We start from the raw sequence: 19,433 nt of genomic DNA, 5'->3' as shown, positions 1-19,433 counted from the left end.
CATGCCCATTTTAGTAACTGTGCCCCTCATTTTTCAATTACCTATACATTGATTGAAATTAATATAGTATAAATTAATAAATTTTTTAATTTGCTAATTGTTTTAAAAAACATAGTCAATCACTATTACAAATGTCAAAATTGTAAATGTGGCTACTATACCAACTTACTCTACTTGATCCCCCATATATTCAAAATCAAATAAATATTGCTCAAAAAATCCATTCTAAATTGCCAAAAACGCATAAATAATCAAATCTCATAAAACTAATAAAAAAAGCCCGCGAAAGCCTTCATCACTAGACAATTAAAAATTTACGGCAACAGATGTCGTCAACTTAAGTTATGAAGCCCAGATTTCAAAAATTCAAAATAATGAGAGACGTTTGGAACATGATTTTTTGTTTAAGCATTTTAATTCCTCTGTCCTCCGCCACCTATCAACGGCAGGTGAAGCACACAAAAAGTTTTTTCCCCAATTTCAAGAATCACGAATCTCTCATGACGCCAACCGTTTTGGGAACTAGATGCCCTCATTTCTTCTGTTCTACATGTCATAATCTCTATGATCTTCATACTTGTTTCTTTCCTTTCGTCTGATTTAGTTTCAAATCCAATCCTTCCTTTCGCTTCTCAATAATCTTAGCAATGGAGACTGGCTGTTTGAGAATTGCCCATAATACTTGTAACTCCATAAGATTGTTACAACACAATAACAGTAAGAAGTTGAACAAGAAGATGACAATCAACAGATCTCAATTTTATTCGAGGTCCTATACTGCTGTTGCAGTCAAGAATGAATCAATTGCTGCCTCTAAAGTGGAGCCTCCGCAACACCATACCTCTCAATCTCTCAGGATATTTGTACGGTTTTTAAATTTAATTTAATTTTGAATTTAGCACTTCTGTGTTTGATTGATCCAATTTTTAAATTATATGTGAAAATTGATTGATAAGGGTAGATTTTATCGCTGCTTGTTTAAAGCTGGACTAAACATTAAAAGTCTTTTAGGTAATTCTAAAACCTGAAATTACCCATTTCGTTTCAGAAAACAGTTAAGCTGCCAATCGAGCAATGCACGTTTCGAATAGTTAAAGCTAGTAGAATGTGGTATATATATATATGTAGTCTGGATGTTGATGAATTGGCAAGGCTTAGTCCACAATTTGGTCATGCGGTTGAAATTGAGGAGTAAAATATATGAATAATACAAAGCTAAATGGAAAATGAAGCCTCCTTAGGGTTTTCCAAAGGCGATCTTGCATGTCTATTGGCATCTGCGCTTGGCTTGGCTATGACCTAATAACGAACTTTGTCATTACCTTATATATGTTACCAAAATTGGATTTTCGATCCATTGAAGGTCAGCTCCTTTGCATTCACCTATCTCCATTGAAATTGTGATCCTTTGTTGTGGGCACATTTACCAGATTTGAAGCTGGCGGGTCATCATTATGATAAGTGCACCTTCTTATGGCTACCACTAGAACGCAGTACGGTCCCGTGGACCAGGCAGTTATATTTGAGTTCCAGCGACCTTTTAAAAATACACTGTTAAACAATTTTTAAGAAAAGACCATGCCAATTTAATAATAACCTGTCCTTTCTCCTCTGTTTTGGAATTCATAAGGGTTTTGCTGTTTTTTTGACTTAATTTAGTTTATAAGATGCAATTTAATTTGCTTGAAACATATTATCTTCTCTGGATGCCCTTAAGAAGGTGAAATGTGACGATCTTAAAATTTTACAATATTTTTTGGGTTAGTTTTCAACATAATCATAGTACTAGTCATGGGTTACATAATGCTGACATGAGGCAGTTTTCACGAGCCTTACAGATGCTTGGTCATTTCAGTTACAGAAAAACACTTGGGATAAATGTTATGGCCAAGGGGTAGAAGATGCTTGATTGATCGCCTGATTGAATGACAGAGAAAAATGAATAAATTATCTAGTTCAAATATTATCATGGTCTCAAAGGCCATACATTTTGGCTCATTTGACAGCAAGCTGTTACATTGTACTCGTGCTACGCTAACATTTTTGTTTGGGAGGAGACCATGGAGAACCAAGATTGTTGGAATTTTTAATCCTGAGTCAGAATATTAATTTTTTAATTTGTACCTTATACTTGACAAAGATCTCTTGGATCTTGTAACCTTCATCTTCGCTGCAACCACCAAACAACAGTTAATTTTGGGGGCTCTGTTTCTGATACTCATATTTGGGAAATTTGAACAACAGTCTTGGAAAAAAAACTAGTTACCCATTTCTTGGATCTTTTACAACCTATAAGCCCTTTTAAATGTTGATGAATACCCTTAGGTTACAAATATGATGTAGGTGAGCTCCTCTATACGTCAATACAGAAGATAGACTGGCCCTCAGCTATTCCAGTCAAAAGGCTTGAGCAACACACCACTAGTTTTGTCTTTGAAGGACTAGTGAGACCATGCTTAATTTTCATGATTCAACATGGAGCTACTGTAGCCAAAATTGTCCATGGTATTAACATATTTGAAGTTCATTCATAGAATAAGCAACCTTAGCATTAACTTTATCAGTTTCTTTTTTCTTTTTTAGGCAAGTGCTATCTATTAGTGGGGATAGCGCCCTATATTAATTTCAATTTTTTTTTTACATAGGATCTCAATACATAGCCTGATAGCTCAATGCTTATCACAAGAGACATCCCATCTATAGGAGGGATACTATCTCTTACACACACCTAACCTGACCAAAAAGCTTAGAGCAACCAAGACTTCAAAAACACTCCAAAATAAAGAAGTCCTCCAAACTATATCAGTCTTATTATAGTGGAAACCCTCACCCCAATGTCCACCACCTTATCAATACTATTGTCTGAGAGCCAAACCAGATTGTCCTCCATCATCCTGCGAAATGGAGTGAAGGTCCCGTTAGTAACTCCGACTCGAAAAACTTCCCAAGCCTCCGCCATAAAATTCTCCTGCTTTTTCTGCAACTCTACGGCTTCCATCTGCTCTTCATCTTCCGAGTCCGAGACCTCTATCTCTGACAGTATACACCCCGGGTTGAAATAAGGGCCCAATATACTTGCCCACTCTTCTACTTCCATGACCGCGCTCCCAACTGCTGCCGCGTCACATTCCCGGACAAATTTCCACCACTGCTTCCTTGGATGGCATCACATCCACTAGTAAGCAAAGCACAATCTCATATATGTGGCCGTCACACCAGTGCCTATCTTCGCTAAGGCCATTTTGGACTATCGCCACGATTGCAGATTGACCGTCACCATCAATGTCAAAGAGCCTATCACACTGTTCTTCTAGGGATTCCTCCTGACATAAACAATTGAGACTGAAATGGTGAACCATTGGTGCTAAAAATGGTATAGTATCAGAAGAATGCCTCAAAACAAAACGGACTGGTTAATATAGATGCTCCGCCAACCTAATCCATCAGGTGCCCAAATTGAGGTCGATTCGAATTTACTTGGAACAATAAGCGATCCTGCGAATGACCTTTTCCTCTGAGAGCTTAGTCATATCACTGTACTAACCACCGCCCATCCTGGAATCCGCCAAGTCACGGGATGCAAATGAAAATTATGAATGCTTACCACCTCAGAAATCGTATGTCCTAACCCGCGTGCCTGACTGGAAAATAGCAGCGTTGTCCAAGATCACCGAAACCAATCAACTGACAACGTCGCCGAAAGTTTGATCTCATCCAATTCCTTGTCTAGGAATTGAATCTCTGTCCTGAGAAATGATGTTCCGCACTGCCTCGGGCAAGAACTCAACACTGTCAAATTCTCTGACATCAGATTCCTCAATCCCCAAATTCGCTAGCACATCCGCAACTTTGTTTCCTTCTTGATACATATGTTGAATGTGAAAATCTCCAAGCGAATTAAAAAACAACTTGATCCTCGGTGTCCAATTATCCAATCGCCAATTCTGGAACTTAGAAGAACTTATCCCATTGAGTATGATTTGGGAGTCACCCTCGATAACGAGTTTATCAATCCTCTTGAGCGCACACCATTTTAAACCAACCTCCAATGTAGAGATTTCTGCCACGTCGTTTGTAGCAAAGCCAACTGGTCCCGAGAAAGCTTTCAGAGTAACTCCGAATTCATCCTTGACAATTGCTCCCAATCCACTCCGACCCGGGTTGCCTTTACTTGCCCTGTCAAAGTTTAATTTCAATCACCATGGAGGAGGGGCCTGCCATACCACATCCCTTCGCTTCAGTCTCTCATCTTTTAATCTATGATCGCTGGTCTGTTTGAGGGACCAAACCTTCTCCATATCCAAGTCCCATTTCGAGATGTATTTATAATTAACTCCCTGAATTTTTCCGTTGATCACTTCTTCAATGGCGATCTTAATCATAAAGATAAGATTATGAACATCCAGTTCTCTTCCTTGGAACACCCTCCTATTCTGCTCCTTCCACACATGCCAAGCTACTAAGGAGGGGCCAATAATCCAAATGGGGCCCCATTTCGAAAATCTGCCTTGAATTGGCCATGACAAGAGAAACTCTTTGAATGTTTGGTTTCTGGCAATGTAGCATTGCAACATCTCTAGTAGCCATTCCCAACAACAACTAGCCACCAGACACCAATAAAGGAGGTGATCTGCCGTTTCCTCTGCCCGTTTACACATTATGCACATGCTGGGACCAATAGAGCCAAACAATTTGAGTCTGTTACCCGTAAGGATCCTACCATAGATGGCAATCCAGAGAAAAGCACCTGCTTTGGCAAAGGCCACTTACCCCAGCAAAGAGTGGAAGGCCAATCACTACTCCGATCCCTCTTCCTCTGTAATTCATATCCTAGATTGACCCTATATTCACCCGACTTCGAGGCACTCCACATAAGGCTATCCTCCTCATTTGAAGGGAAAACTTTTTTATTGAGGAGAATGTTATTAAGTCGATTATGATTAAGAGGATGACATTCTCCCACTTCCTTCCATACCAATGCAGAGGCCGACCAATGATGGAAGTAATCTGCAACCCAAGGGCCCATTGAAGCTTCGATCTGGTTAACCCATTCTTGATCCTCAAATACCTCTGCCAGAGGCTCATCCCCGTTCCATGAATCACGCCAAAACCTGGCTTTTTTGTCATTCCCGATTCTCCAGGTCAAGTGATTTGTGAGAAGTTTGCGACTTTCCCATAAGAATCTCCATATAGGAGAACCCCTAATCGAGTTAGCTATCATTAAAATCCTCTCTGGTGATTGTGAATCAAGATATTTGGCTGCCATGATTTTGCACCAAGGCTTTTGTGGAAACTTATACATTTTCCATGCAAGCTTGGCCCCTAAAGCCAGATTTTGCAAATTCATCTTCCTCAAACCAGCCCCACCTTCTTCTTTAATCATACAGGTAGTATCCCAGCTAATCAAGGGAAGCTTCCTCTCTGGTTTAGAACCTTCCCACAAAAACTTTTTTAGCAGGCCATCAATAGCAATGGAAGCTTTGCCTGACAATCTATAGCAGGACATGTAGTATGTAGGTATAGCTGAAAGCATTGCCTTAACCATCTGAATCCTCCCAGCTTGTGATAGCCACCTATTTTTCCATGAGTCCATTTTCAGCCGACACTTGTGAATAACCTCCTCCCACAACCCGTTGTTAATCCTTCCTGCAAATAATGGAACGCCAAGGTATGTAATGGGAAATTCTCCCGACGTGAAGCCCAAAATCCCTGCAATTTTAGAGCGGAGGCTGCATTTGGTATTTGTAAAATACACCATCGATTTGGTCATATTCATACTTTGTCCCGAGCCCATTTCATACTCATTGAGCACTCTTCTCATGGTCCTCGCCTCCCTCTCCGAAGCTTCCCCGAATAGAATGGTATCATCTGCGAATTGCGAATGGGAAATAGGTTCCAGGCTCTCATGAATGGTGATGCCTCTCCCAAGCCCCAATCTAGTTTGCTTTTTAATACTTTTCCCCAAAACCTCTGCCATAAACACAAAAAGAAAGGGAGATAGGGGGTCACCTTGTCTTAACCCATTAGTAGCCTGAAAAAAACCACACACCGAACCATTCACGAAAATGGAGAAGGTGACACTCGTCACGCAGTGAGAGATACATTGCACCCAACTTTTATCAAATCCAAATCTAAGGAGGATATCAAACAAAAAGGACCACCAAACTCTATCATTCGCTTTACTGACATCTAGCTTCACAATCATACCTTGTTTCTTCTCCGAGTGCATAGTATGGATAGTCTCCCCTACCATAATGATGCTATCAACAATTTCTCTACCAGGTACAAAGCCGTGTTGTTCAAGAGATATCAGATTACACAAAATGGGCTTTAATCTGTTCACCATAGCCTTCGAAATAATTTTGTATAGTGAATTGTATAGAGAGATAGGATGAAAATCCGACATCTGAGAGCAGTTTGATTTCTTGGGAATCAAGGCGATCACCGTGTGGTTGATTTCCCTGACAAACTTACCTTTTCTTCTAAATTCCTCCGCCACCTTGAATATGTCCTCTCCCATGAATCTCCAACATTTTTGAAAGAACTCCGAGGTAAAACCGTCGGGCCCTGGTGCTTTGTTCGGGGGATTGTCGAAGGTAGCCTTTTGGATCTCTTTCAAAGAGAATGGACGCGCCAGCTGCTTGTTATCCTCCTCTGTCACCTCCCTTCCTATTAAGTCCATCAATGAAGCGTTAGCATGGATGTATCGGTCCGCGTTAGTCCCCAGGAGATTCTTGAAATGACTAATTGCTAAATTTTCTATAATATCCGCCTCTTCCCGCCACACTCCCGAATCATCTTGGATGCGAAAGATCCGATTACAAGCTCTTTTTGATTTTACAGACGCATGAAAGAACTTTGTATTCAAATCTCCTGCTTTAATCCATTTCTCGCGCGCCTTATCTTTCCAATAAACCTCTTCTCTCTGGAGAAGCTCCAACAATTCTTCTTTCAACAATTTTTCTCTAACAAAATCCTTGTTTGACATACCAGCAGAGATCACCATATTATTCAAATCCTCCAATTCTTGCTCTATTCTTAATTTTTCCACAAAAATGTTCTTGAACGAACATTTGTTCCACTCCTTAATTTTTCCTTTTAAAACTTTCAATCTTCTCAGGAAATAGAAGCTCGAGGTTCCTGAGAAGGTATTACTTTCTTTCCACCAAGTCTCCAACTTCGGGAGAAAATCCTTATCTCTCCACCACATACTTTGGAATCTAAAACTCCCTTTGAAGGGCTTCGGCCCTAGCTCGCCCGGTCGTGGATTGCAACTTAAGGCGTGGGTATGCTCCCCATGGTCTTGAGTTTGAGTCCCCGACTGTGTTAACTCTGTGTGTGTTGCTACCTTGTGAGCGGATTGTACACACTGGGGTATTAGTCTCGCTTCGGCGAGGACACCTCCAGATTCCACGATAGTGAATATAAAAAAAAAACTCCCTTTGTTATTTCTGTTTACCTTTTGAAGAAGCATCTGAATTGGGAAATGATCAGAAAGAGACCAAGGAAGAATGCAGGAATCAACATTGAAGTCTGAATCCACCCAAAAGGGTCCGACCAGAAATCTGTCCAATCTTTCAGAGATCCTGGAGAAATTTTCCCTCCTATTGGTCCACGTGAATAAACCATTCCTTGGCTTTACATCAAACAAAGAATTGCCTCCCACAAACTTCCTAAATTCTTCCATTGAAATCACCTGCAACTATGACTTTATCCTTATTAAGAGTAACGATTTTAGCCATGATGTCTTTCCAGACTTTAGCTTTATCAGCTGTTTTAGTTGGACCATAGACATTAAAGAGAGGAAATGGCACATTGTCCTTCAAGCTGCGGACTACACCAAAAATCCAATTCTCTGATTTCTCCAAATCTGAAACTTTAATGTTTTGAGGATTCCACATGAATCCCAAACCCCCAGCAGAACCATTAGATTCTTGAAAATAACCTTCCCATGACCTGCAAGATTGTAAGAAGCTGAGAGCTTTATCCATACCCATTTTTGTTTCTTGAAGAAGAACCACTTCGCAAGAAACTCTACTTAACGCTCGTTTTACCAAGCGTTTTTTGTTAGGGACAGATAGGCCCCTGACATTCCAAGTGGTGATTTTCATTTACCTCCAAGGGAGAGTCTATCTCCCTTGGCTTTCTTTATAAAATCCATGACGCTAATGATGCCTTTTTCCTTGGCTCTGTCTTCCCTCAATCTCCTATTGCTCCGTCTTCCCCTGAAGCCTTTAGATTTTCTGAGGAGAACATTGGCTGATTGGCTAATGCACCGTGGGTCGACATTGTCCAATTCATCTGCCAGCAAAAAATCCTCATCCGAGCCTTTATCATACTCAAACTCCGTGTCTGATAAGCCTTTGCCTAGAGTGGAGAAAATACATGTGGGATCGGGCCCCTTGTGATTAGCCGAGCCTTCCCCACCATTGGCATCCATTACTATTCTATTATGCTCAATATGTTCTGACTTATCTAGGGTCTTCTCCAAATTGGATTGCCCCCCCGTCTGACATGCTAAACTACCGGGTTTACCTTCAAAAACCTTAACCGGATTGAATGAGGTCTCATCACCTTTTGCCTCAGTGTGTTTACCATCGGTTTTCGACGAGGATTCTGCAATCTTCTCCTTGCTCCCCAATTGTGCCGCAAGAGGCTGCACCATCTCCGTAACCGTTTTCTCGAGAGAGACCGACTTACGTTTCCAGTTTTGAATTAGTTTTCTGAAGACCTTTCTGGCCTTCCTGACAAACAATTTGCAACCCTCCTCTCCATGCATTCTACTCCCGCATCTTTGACATTGACGTATCTCTTTTTCGATCTCCAACTGTTGGCGCCATTCACCATTGGCCGTTAGAAGAGATATACTTTCCGGGATACGCCTAACCACTGCTACTCTCAGTCTGGCATACTTGCATAGATCTGCTTCATCGTCCACATCAACCTCCAGAAGTGTCCCTAACGTCCTGCCAACCTTTTTCAAAAATCCATCACCCCAATATTTGATCGGAAGATTATACAATCTGATCCAAATCGGGGCAGAGTAATACACCAAAGGAATGGGGTTGAAGTTTGGTGTCCATGGTTGTAGATAGAGAGCATGCTTGTTGACAAACCAGCTCCGCTGGTTAAGTATACTATCTCTGACTAATTCTTCTTCGAACAGAACAACAAAAAATCCTTTGGGAATAAATTTAATAACTACCTGCGAGCCCCAGTTGCCTTCCACCCATTCCGTAATCGCTTTTTTGGACCAGTTTAATCCAATGATTCTTGCAATAACCGCCTGGTTTTCCCAGAAAGATCTGTCTTCCTCCATTTCTTCTGAAAAGTCAATGGTAATATCCTCTTTGCTGCCTGCTTGATGGGCCGCCGACTGCTTCTTCCTCTTACTCCCTGAACCGCCATTGCTGCCTAACTGATTTTGCAGAGCAGCATCATCCTCCATCTCCCCGATACCGCCGAATTATTAATAACTTTATCAGTTTCTTTAATGAATTGCTATATGGCATTATGGAAATCAGGTTCTAAGGATGGGATAATTCATTCTGACAACACGCGTTTGCAGGGAGTCTGTAAAGAATATTGGCCTGTTTGTTATCCTACAGTCGCGAACTTCCAAATCTTTTTTTCTCCAATTCCTTGAGAAAGATCTACATTTTCCGCAGCTTCATTTAATGACTAAACACCATTTTAAGGTTTTGACTATTGTTGCTAAGTCAGTCTGTCACAATGTCTTGTAAGTGCCACAGGAGACATTTTCTGCTTAAGGGCCTCAATGCAATGTCCAGTATCGCATTTTATACCCTTTGCTGTGCTCTAATTCGCGAGAGCAACAAGAACTAATAAAATAGTCGTATAATTTTATTGCTCTCAAAACTTCATTGCAAGTTTTATTAGTTCACGAACTGATCTGTATCTACATACTGACATTATTTTCTACATAAGCATTTAGAGAGGATACTGTTGGGCCATTGCCAGACAATATTAATGTTAGTAAGCTCAGATTATTATTTATAAAGGCGGCTCTCATCCTCTCAATACTTTATTACTGTTGTTGAAACTGGAAATATAGCAACAAGGAATTAGGGCTAGAGTGAGAAGGATGCAAACCCCAAGCAAGATAAGAATAAAGGACTGCTTTTGTGGATGCAAGTTCACGATGCAACAGGGTGCATGCTGAAGTCATGGATCCAAGAGTTGCTGTCAATGATGCATGCCAAAGGGCTACTGTCAAGAAACATTTTAATCCAATTCTAAAATTTTGGTGAACTGCTTAAATAAAATACCATAATTATTTCTTTTTTTCAATTATTTTTTAAATGGTTGCTACAATTTTAGAGATATATAATCTTCCTTTTCTATCTAGTTTGTTATTGCATCAAGCGACAGATCATGGACACATTCATGTCTCTCTTTCTCTCTATTTAAATATGTATATAATATATGTCTACATATTTCTATATAATGCACAAATGCACATTTTTGTATTTGCAATTAAAATGAGGTAACTTAATCTTTTTGAGTTCAATTTATGGTGTAGATCAGTACAGGTGATGTTATGGGAGATATACATGGGGCAAATCTAACTTCACATTTTCTGAAGCAAGCAGAACTGGATCACAATAGAGTTGAAGTTTATGCTCTTGGTGGTCACAGAATGAAAGCAGTAGGAGCTGTTTTGATTGGTTGGCTGTCTATTCTTCTTGTTCAATATTTATGTTTTTTAAGTCCCTATGTGCTTTAGACTGGAAAAATGACAATGTTTCATAACATCAATTGCTCGTAGTATTAATTGAGAATTTTTAGATGAAAATTTAAATTCCTTTTCTAGAATTCAGTGAAACTGATACAGTCTAAGAAATTTAACATTTATGATTATTGTTTGGTCTTTCAATTTATGATATTTATGCAGGAGATAATAGTGGCTTGAGCTGCATTGGATTTATAGAAACATTACCATTAGTCTTCCCCTCACTTCGTCTACAGGCCGCAGTTCGGAGCTTCCTTCAAAAACATCCACCTGATATTGTGGTAATGTACTTCACACTTCTTTAAACCTGTCTTTGTTTCTCATTTATTGCCAGAAAATTCAGTGCATTTGAGAGAATTCTTAACTATTTTGTACTTTCTCAGAGCTTCATCAACCTGCATTTCCAATGAGATGCATATATTTCTTGACCTGATAAAGAACAAATTGAGTGATGGCATTTTTTTGATCAAGGGGATTACTAGAACATAAGATTTGTTTAATAATTGATCACCATTCCCTCGGTTCAAAAGACAATTATATAATAACGGAAATTTTGTAGTTTCTCCCTCAATTGCCATGTAATTCAGCATTTGCCAAGAAAACAGAAAAGATCACAAGGAGTCTTTCCTAGTTTTCAACATTGGCATATATAAATAACGGTGTGTTGAATATATTCATAACCTGAATTGGCTATTATAAACTATCCATGATGATTGTCTTTATTTTGAATGTACCTTGAACCAAATCTTTGTCAATCATATATTTGTTAGCCAAGATAATCAACTTGGTTAAATATTATAATAGTCTATTTTTGTATTGTTGGGGCATCTTCAGTTGTTTTGGAGCCTTCCAATCATTATGAGATCATCAAGGACTTGCTTGGTACTGGGGAAAAAGTGCCTTGAGTAATGGGAGGCCTAACCCAACCCCAAGGGGAGCTTAAATAGGCCTTGTTGGGGAAATCTAATGGGTCTTAGTGGAAAGTTCTATCTGATTTCACTGGTTGATGAGGCCATTATGGGTTTTATTGCAAATTGGCATACTGACAATCTAGGTTGTCTTTAACATAACCACCACTTTAATGCCAAGGTTGCTTTCAAATATAGAGATTCAATCATAAGGCTGATTTCTTTGTCATTAGAAGTGATGCAAATTCCAAGATTGTAATGTGAAAATAAAAAACATCCTCAAAAGTGTGTTAGTGTTTGGTGCTAACTAGCAAGTTTTCCTTGTTTTCTAGGTTGATTCTCTTTCTAGTGGCCTCCTTGTCTTTTTCTTTGACTTGTTTCACTTGTTGACTAGATGCTACTATTCTTACTCAAAATATGCCCATGTTAACTCTTTCCTATTATGTGATGTGCCAAAAATTAAAATACATTGATATTTGCATTTTTTTAAATCTTCTCACATCATGATAAACCATCTTATGTGTTGTAATGTCCCCTTCTTGCACTTGGTCAGTTTGGCTTCCCGTTAGCCTATTCTTGGGTTCCTATAGGCTAAATATAGTTGTTTAGGGGACTCAATGTCCTACAGAGTGCTCAAGCTAGTGTTTTAATGAGCACATGATTATACTGAAGGGGGGGGGGGGGTTGAATCAGTATAATCCAATCTTTTACTTTTTCAACTTAACAATCACAATATCATCAATTGCCCAATGTCAATAACAAGAAAAACACAAGATGAACACATGATTTACATGGAAATCCTTATGGGATAAAACCATGACAAAATATTACTTAACACTAATCCCCACAGTTGAGCACCAACTCAACAAGAGACACCAACCTCTTTTGATAGGAGGTACCAACCTCTCTAATATGAGGCACCAAACTCAATCACAACAAAATCTGCCTTCCTTTAACACTGCTCTAATTTATCTTCTCAAATCTTCCTTGAAATCTGATATAAATCACCTTGAAAGGTCTGCTGTAATTATACATCAAATCACCTTCAGGATCTGCTATAAATCCTTCAAAAATCTGCTCATAAGATCTTCATACATCTGCCCATAAGGTTAAGAGTCTTCACAAAGCCTTCATAAATCTGCTCAAATAATCTCTCCAATATGCTTCATAACTTTGCCCCAAAATCTGCTCTTAGGTTTGCTCCAAATGTGCTCTAAATCTGAAAGATATTTCATTAATTGTTTGATGTCTTTACCTCAACTTCATCTTTTATTTATACCACCATCATGCCCTTTCACCCAAGAGGTCGGACTCATGAAAATAATAATTTTAATTTAATTTCACCATGAAGGCTGGCCAGCTTTTGCACATAAGTAAATTTATTTTACCAAGGAGGTCGGTCAGCTTTTGCACATAAAAAATATTATTTTATTATTATTATTTTTAATGGTAAGTAATACCAGAGGTGGTATCTCCCTGTATCTATATTAGAAAAATAACTTTACATTGCTTGCGAGATGGTGTTGATACTTGATACCATCTGCCAGCTCATTAATACGTTCTAACTGCTGAGCAGAAAAAAAGATCCCCAAATACACTTACATAACTAGCAAAAAGGTCTCACAGTTCTCTAAGCACTCCCTGAATATCTCCAGGGCTTTGGACACAATCTACTATTTTTTCACAACATCAGCATCAAAGATGCCAACAATAAAACCATTCTTTGGATCTTTGTTGACTTTGTTTATAGCGTGCATTGCATCGAGCTGAATGTCTTCTTTGACCAAAAAGTTAGCAAACCTGCAGCCTTGTGAATGAAGCTTGTAGTTTGTGCTACATTAGTGAAGAAAGCCTTCACTAATGCACTATCATGTTTGTGGCCGCCTTGCTGCATTGCCCGACCTAAGATTTACTTGATTGCATTTCTAAATTCGGCCTCCTCAACTTTAAAAATTCTATTGATCTGTTGATCGAGGCTGTCCTTCTCACACTTGCACTTCAATCTAAACTGTTTGCGTCCCATCATTTGGTCTTGGAATGTAGCAACCAACCTGAATATAGCAAATTAAGCTCGAGACTCACCAGCCAGTCGATAATATGAGGTTTAGGTAGTATCAATCTTCATGGCACATGGCTCCTAGATCTTTATGAGAGGACCTCCCCAACCTGCGCATCTCAAACCACAGTATTTCTGCCGCGCCATGATCTCTTTGAGAGAACCTCCCTAGCCGGCCTAATCGGAAATGTCTCCCAGAGGCAGCTTAACGTGGGACCTTGCCCATCGGTTATTCAACCATTCCACCCATCCACCTACCACCACTTTGGAAGCTACCCTAGGACCAATTGTTGTTTTTCTTGAGAGACATACAAACTATTGGACAAACCATGCTTCTATCCTTTGAGTTGGGCAAAACATGCGTCTATCTTGGGATCTCATGCCACCACATTGTCTTATATTTGTAACTCTATTCCCAAATCTAGGGATTATAGCTTGTCCAATCTATGGTTGTCATAAAAATATCTGCCACATCGAACATCGGGCTGCTAAACAAAAAAGCTTTCAAAATCGAGCTCGATCATTCTTTGAAACTTGGTGTTAAGTCCCATCCCCATCCTTTATCGTGAATTGCATAATTACACCATTGAGTTGTACCCTCCATCCTTTTCATTTGAGCTCTCCTTGTACTTTACTGTTCGCACCACATTATTTATGTTAAATTAAAGAGAAGTGTTTGAAATCTCACCTATAATAGACATGTGTAAAATGGGAATATCTTCTTCCCATCATGAATATAACATTATTAATCCACCCTTGTCCTTCCCTTAGATAAGAACACCTCTAAACCCAACCAGATTTTTGGGTTCGGGTCTATAGTATCATCCTCCTCTTGGGAGACTTTGTGGTTGGCTAATAAGTCAGCCACCCCGTTTGCTTCGTGGTACACATGTGACATCGTGAAATCTTCCAATTCATCTAAAATTGCCCAGATCTGCTGTATCCAGCATTTGAGTTTCCAATTAGTAGTATCGCATTTGATTATTGCTTGAATGCACAACACAATGGCCCTCAATGTCACAAACTTCTATGTTTTTTTCTTTGCAAAACCTCAAACCAAGAGCTAGTGCCTCCATCTCGGCTTCATTATATAGAGGACTCTTTACAATTCAATGGCTTAGATTGATTCTCAAATCAATGGCCAAGATGTTACAATAAAACCCTAATTAGGGTTTTCTATAACAAACTCTTTTCTTGACCAATGAGATCATTGCAATGAATTGGACACATGTCCGTTTTGATTTCTAACCGATAAGAAAATAGGTTAGGTACATTAAACAATATTCAATGTAGTACCATGTGTTACTTGCTGGTTCTTTGGATGAATCAAGTTCAATGCATCTAGACGTGTTGACTTGGATAAATGTGATTGGTCAGATGATGATTGGATTCCACCTCATCACTCCTCATGTAGATCATCACAACTTGTTTGTGATTGAGGCATATCTCTTGATACTCGACACTACTTAGCCTTTTGATTGATTGTGATGGTAATTGGGACATATTCCCAAAATACATCATCTTGATTAAGCCTTCTAACTTTTTTGAAACTATCTCCATTCCTTGATCACTTTCATTTTCATCTCCATAATTGGGAATTTTCCTTTATGATGTTTGATGTAGACTTTGTGATGCCCTTGCTTGATCTTGATCTTCCTTTTGCCTACGCTTGATTATCATGTGCAAGTTCATCCTCTTCCTTAGGAATCTTCCTTGAGATGCACTTATCCTTGACGATCTTCGTTGAGATCACTTCTTTGTTGTACTAGCAATAATTCTTGGATTTCCAAAGGAAATTCAAGATCGGGACAATTTCTTCCATGTGCAATCTTAGTTCTTGATCTCATTTTGCATTGTTGAAACTTGATTGCCGTACTTGTCTTGTGAAGTTTTTTCCTTGTTCATGCCACCATGATGTTCTAAAGCTCCTTGTGATGCTGACTTGCTTGCTCCATTTGTCTCTTTGCATGAGTTGAAACTTGACTCCCTCACAGGGTTGAGCCTTCTTGATGTGGAATCTTTCATTTGCATCCATTTCTTGGCATGTGTGGATCTTGAATTCCTCATGAAGTTTTCATGTCACCTTGCAGCATCCTTTCATTGAACCTGAAAAAGAAAACATTATGAATCAAGAACAATGTGATGATAAAGTAAACTCCATCATACACACTCTTTATACATCACTAAACATGTTTTCAAAATCCATTAAAATCTGGAAATGAACTTTCATGTCTGGAAATATCTATTTTGCTGATGGAAATTGCCTTCAACTTCACCTTTAAATGTTGGAAAATATGATTGAATCTCAAATTCTCTTTGCTGATTGCAAATTGCTTCCTTGGTGCTAACCTACTCTATGTGTGAATTTACTTAGGAATGTGGATTTGTTTTGCAATGAATGACCCGTTTTCCCTTTGTTTTATTTGCCTTTACAACATAAGTCGCACACTTTCACTCTCTCTTCCAACCAACTTAGACACTTAATCGCTGGAAAATGAATTAATCAAATGCTTGCTTAGGTCAGCTAGCATTAACAATGATTTCCTTCGCCTTATTAATACTTTGCATTTCCCCTCTTTGAAGTCGATTGTCCTATGCATTTTCTCACATGTTTCCTTATTTCTTGCTTTGAAAAGGTTTAATTCATTGTTGTTTAACAAGGTCGGCTCTATTTGTTTTCATCATTGGATGGGTATATAAGTGAGGTTGAGCACACCTTATTTATTACATTTTCCATTGCATTAATTACTTTGCTCTGCCCTAAATGCGAATTAGGACCCGCCTTAGGATTTCCAGGTCTGATTTAGGTAAATTTTTCTCTCCTCTCCTTAATATCAGTCCCTTTCACATGATACACTTTTAGGGCTTTCCTTTACACGCCACATTTAGGTCCTCCTATCTCCATATTTGTTCACTGAATGATCTAGGTTGGGATCAACACATTGAAGAATGGAAATTCAATCTCCATAGGGACAAATTGATCCTTATGAATTTTCTTTGTTCAAATTTGTTCAAATTCGCATTGCTTTTTCGTCTCCAAGGTGGGAAATTCAATTTTCATAGGGGCCAAATAGATTTTCATTGTCATTCTTTACTTCAAATTTGTTGTGCACCTCATTGATTCATCCCTTATGATAGTTTGTGATAGATATTCATGAATTTGTTTACATTGATTTTCTCTTTGACGTTAGTGGATTCATAATGATTATCATGGTGATATTGATTCTATACTTGGGTTAATTATTGATGTTGGGTTAACGATTAGCTTTATGAATATCTACTGATTAGGAGATATGATTCACGATTATTTCTTATGATGATTTATCTTGCGCTAACCCTAATTTGGTGTCTACATTAGATGAAAGTGATGTTATTCATTATGTTATGCCCTTGTTTTTTCTGTGGACGTGGAAGGGACGATGTCATACCACTCAATGCGAGTGGGGTGTGACATTGCGATTCTATTTCCACCAGTGTGTCTACTTTGTGACTATATATATATGTATGTATGTATGTATGTTGTGCATATTTTTAGTGTTATGCAGGATTGCCCGTACTAGACATCGACTCCACCTGGCTTCATAGGTCTGAGCGTGTCTCTAATCCCAATGGCAAGTTGAAAATGGAGAACGATATAATGTTCTATCACATTCTAGGCCTAGTCGATACCTTGTCAGTTCTAACATTTTGTTTAAGTTGCCCTGCTAGGACTTATGTGGTATTTTATTTAATTTTTTTGTTTTTTATTTCGGTAAAAAGGCCTTAGCCGTATTTTATTGATAGAAAATGTTATAATCTCCGCTCAGTGCGGGCGCCGGTAGGAAAGAGCGGAGAGGAGAAAACCTCTGGCCTTGCTCGGGACCATTGGTCCAGTCAACCTAATAAACTATAAATTACAAATGAACTTTTATAGGTTTTACAATGGTATTTTATTTAATTATTGTGTTGGATTGTTTTTTATTAGGTAGTGGTGATTAATAATTAAATAAGATTTATTTAGCTTTTTGTGCCTAATTAGTACATAATATTTATTGTGAGGATAATATATTAATAACTATTTTATGAAAACATATTATTTGAGCATTTATAATTGTGCATGGAAAATTATTTATTATATTTTAATAATATGTGAGAGACATTATTGGTAATTGAGTTATTTAAGTATTTATGATAATTATGAATTTAATTATTTATTCTTTTATTTATCTATTTGATTGTTTATTATTTATTATTATTGTGCATGTGATATTTTATGGTGGGGGATTATTTTTAGTGAAAATTATATTTTGCTTTTTCTTGATGGGACTAGTTGTTTTATTATATTTATTTGGAAATTAGTTATTCATTGTGAGAATTCTTTATTTGTGGAAATTAATTATTATCATCTTATTATCTAGTTAAGTGGGTGTAACCACTAGTTGTATTTTAGTGGATTATTATATTTAATTGGAATTGATTATTTATTATTTCTTGGTTGTCAAAAAAGAGTTATTTATTTATTGAGTATTTGTAATTGGTGATTTATTAATTGTTTTTGTGAGGATTATTTATTATTATTTGTGATTTGAAATGATTTATTATTTTATTATTCTTTTGAGTGGGAATTAATTATTTATTCTTTTTGAGCGATTTATTATTTTAAATGATTTACCATTTATTATTTTGCTATTTTATGAATTGTTTTGTAGAGATTTTCTTTTGGAAATTAATTTTATATTCTTTATTTATTTCATTTATTCATCTATTTAATTGTTTATTTATTTTTTCGTTTTATTTTATTGATCAATTGGGAGTTTTATTTAGTAATTATTATTTTTAATTATTTTTCTTGTGTTTTCAAAGGTGAAGAAACATTGGAAGAAAAGATGAGAAACACTCTCCTCACAATTGCAACACAAAACACACATTGAGGGACCCTAGAACCCGCGCTTGCACAAATTATCCCAAGTAAGACACTGATTTTGAACCACCAATCACAAGAAAAAATTGCACTTGGGCCAGGAGAATTTGTTCCACACAAAATTGAATTTTGCACTTACTATTACCAAAAGAATAAAGTAAAATGTCATTTTCACAATAATTCAAAATAAAAATTGAATGTAGACTAATTTTTTTTTTCAAAATTTCCAATTCTCTGCAATCATCGGTTAAACTAATAAAATAATATAATTGAATGAATGTTGCCTTGGTAGGAACTACTAATAACTTGATTGGGCATTCCTTTCATAATGGAGTAACATATTACTAGAAAATAACACTACATGAATTTTGATCCAACTGAGGGAACGACGATTAGAAATAGAAAATCGAAATATGTGGGTTAAAGAAATAGGGAAAGGATTGAGTTAAGAGGGACCCACATCAAATAGTCATCTAAGCAGTCAAATCTCAGTGTGTGCTGGTTAATTATAGCCTCACATAAACCAGACACCTAAGTAGTCAAAGCTTATTATTATTATTATTATTGTTTTTAGGATTTTTGCTTTCTGATTTATTTAGGGCTTTTTGAGAATTTTTAAGGGAATTTTGCACAGACTTTTGGAAGAAGTTTTGCATTATTGCTCTAGAGAATTTTTGGTGAATTGGGATTTTCGGATGATTGCTTTTGGGTTTTGAAGAGATTTTCTGCGCGATTGTTCGTTGTGAATTGTGTATTGGGAGATTTCTTTGTTCGTTGTGGATTTGCATTGGCGATTTTTGGATTGTGGTTGCGTCT

General features: G+C 37.7%; 1 protein-coding gene across 3 annotated transcripts in view; it reads left to right on the top strand.

The window, feature by feature from the left end:
* Nucleotides 1–437: 437 nt before the first annotated feature.
* The window catches only part of LOC131041705 (uncharacterized), a 158,807-nt gene continuing 139,811 nt past the window's right edge, over nt 438–19,433 (top strand). The window contains exons 1-3 of one of the 3 annotated variants that reach the window (XM_057974886.2): nt 438–863; nt 10,544–10,688; nt 10,916–11,034. In XM_057974886.2, coding sequence (XP_057830869.2) covers nt 648–863; nt 10,544–10,688; nt 10,916–11,034 — 480 coding nt within the window. In that variant the 5' untranslated portion in view covers nt 438–647. The remainder of the gene's footprint in view (nt 864–10,543; nt 10,689–10,915; nt 11,035–19,433) is intronic. The other 2 variants (XM_057974888.2, XM_057974885.2) reach the window with 2 other exon arrangements.

This window comes from Cryptomeria japonica, chromosome 11 (genome assembly GCF_030272615.1).
Source record: "Cryptomeria japonica chromosome 11, Sugi_1.0, whole genome shotgun sequence".
NCBI lineage: Eukaryota > Viridiplantae > Streptophyta > Pinopsida > Cupressales > Cupressaceae > Cryptomeria > Cryptomeria japonica.
The sequence above is the reverse complement of the archived record's forward strand: the minus strand, read 5'-3'. Positions and strand labels throughout refer to the sequence as shown.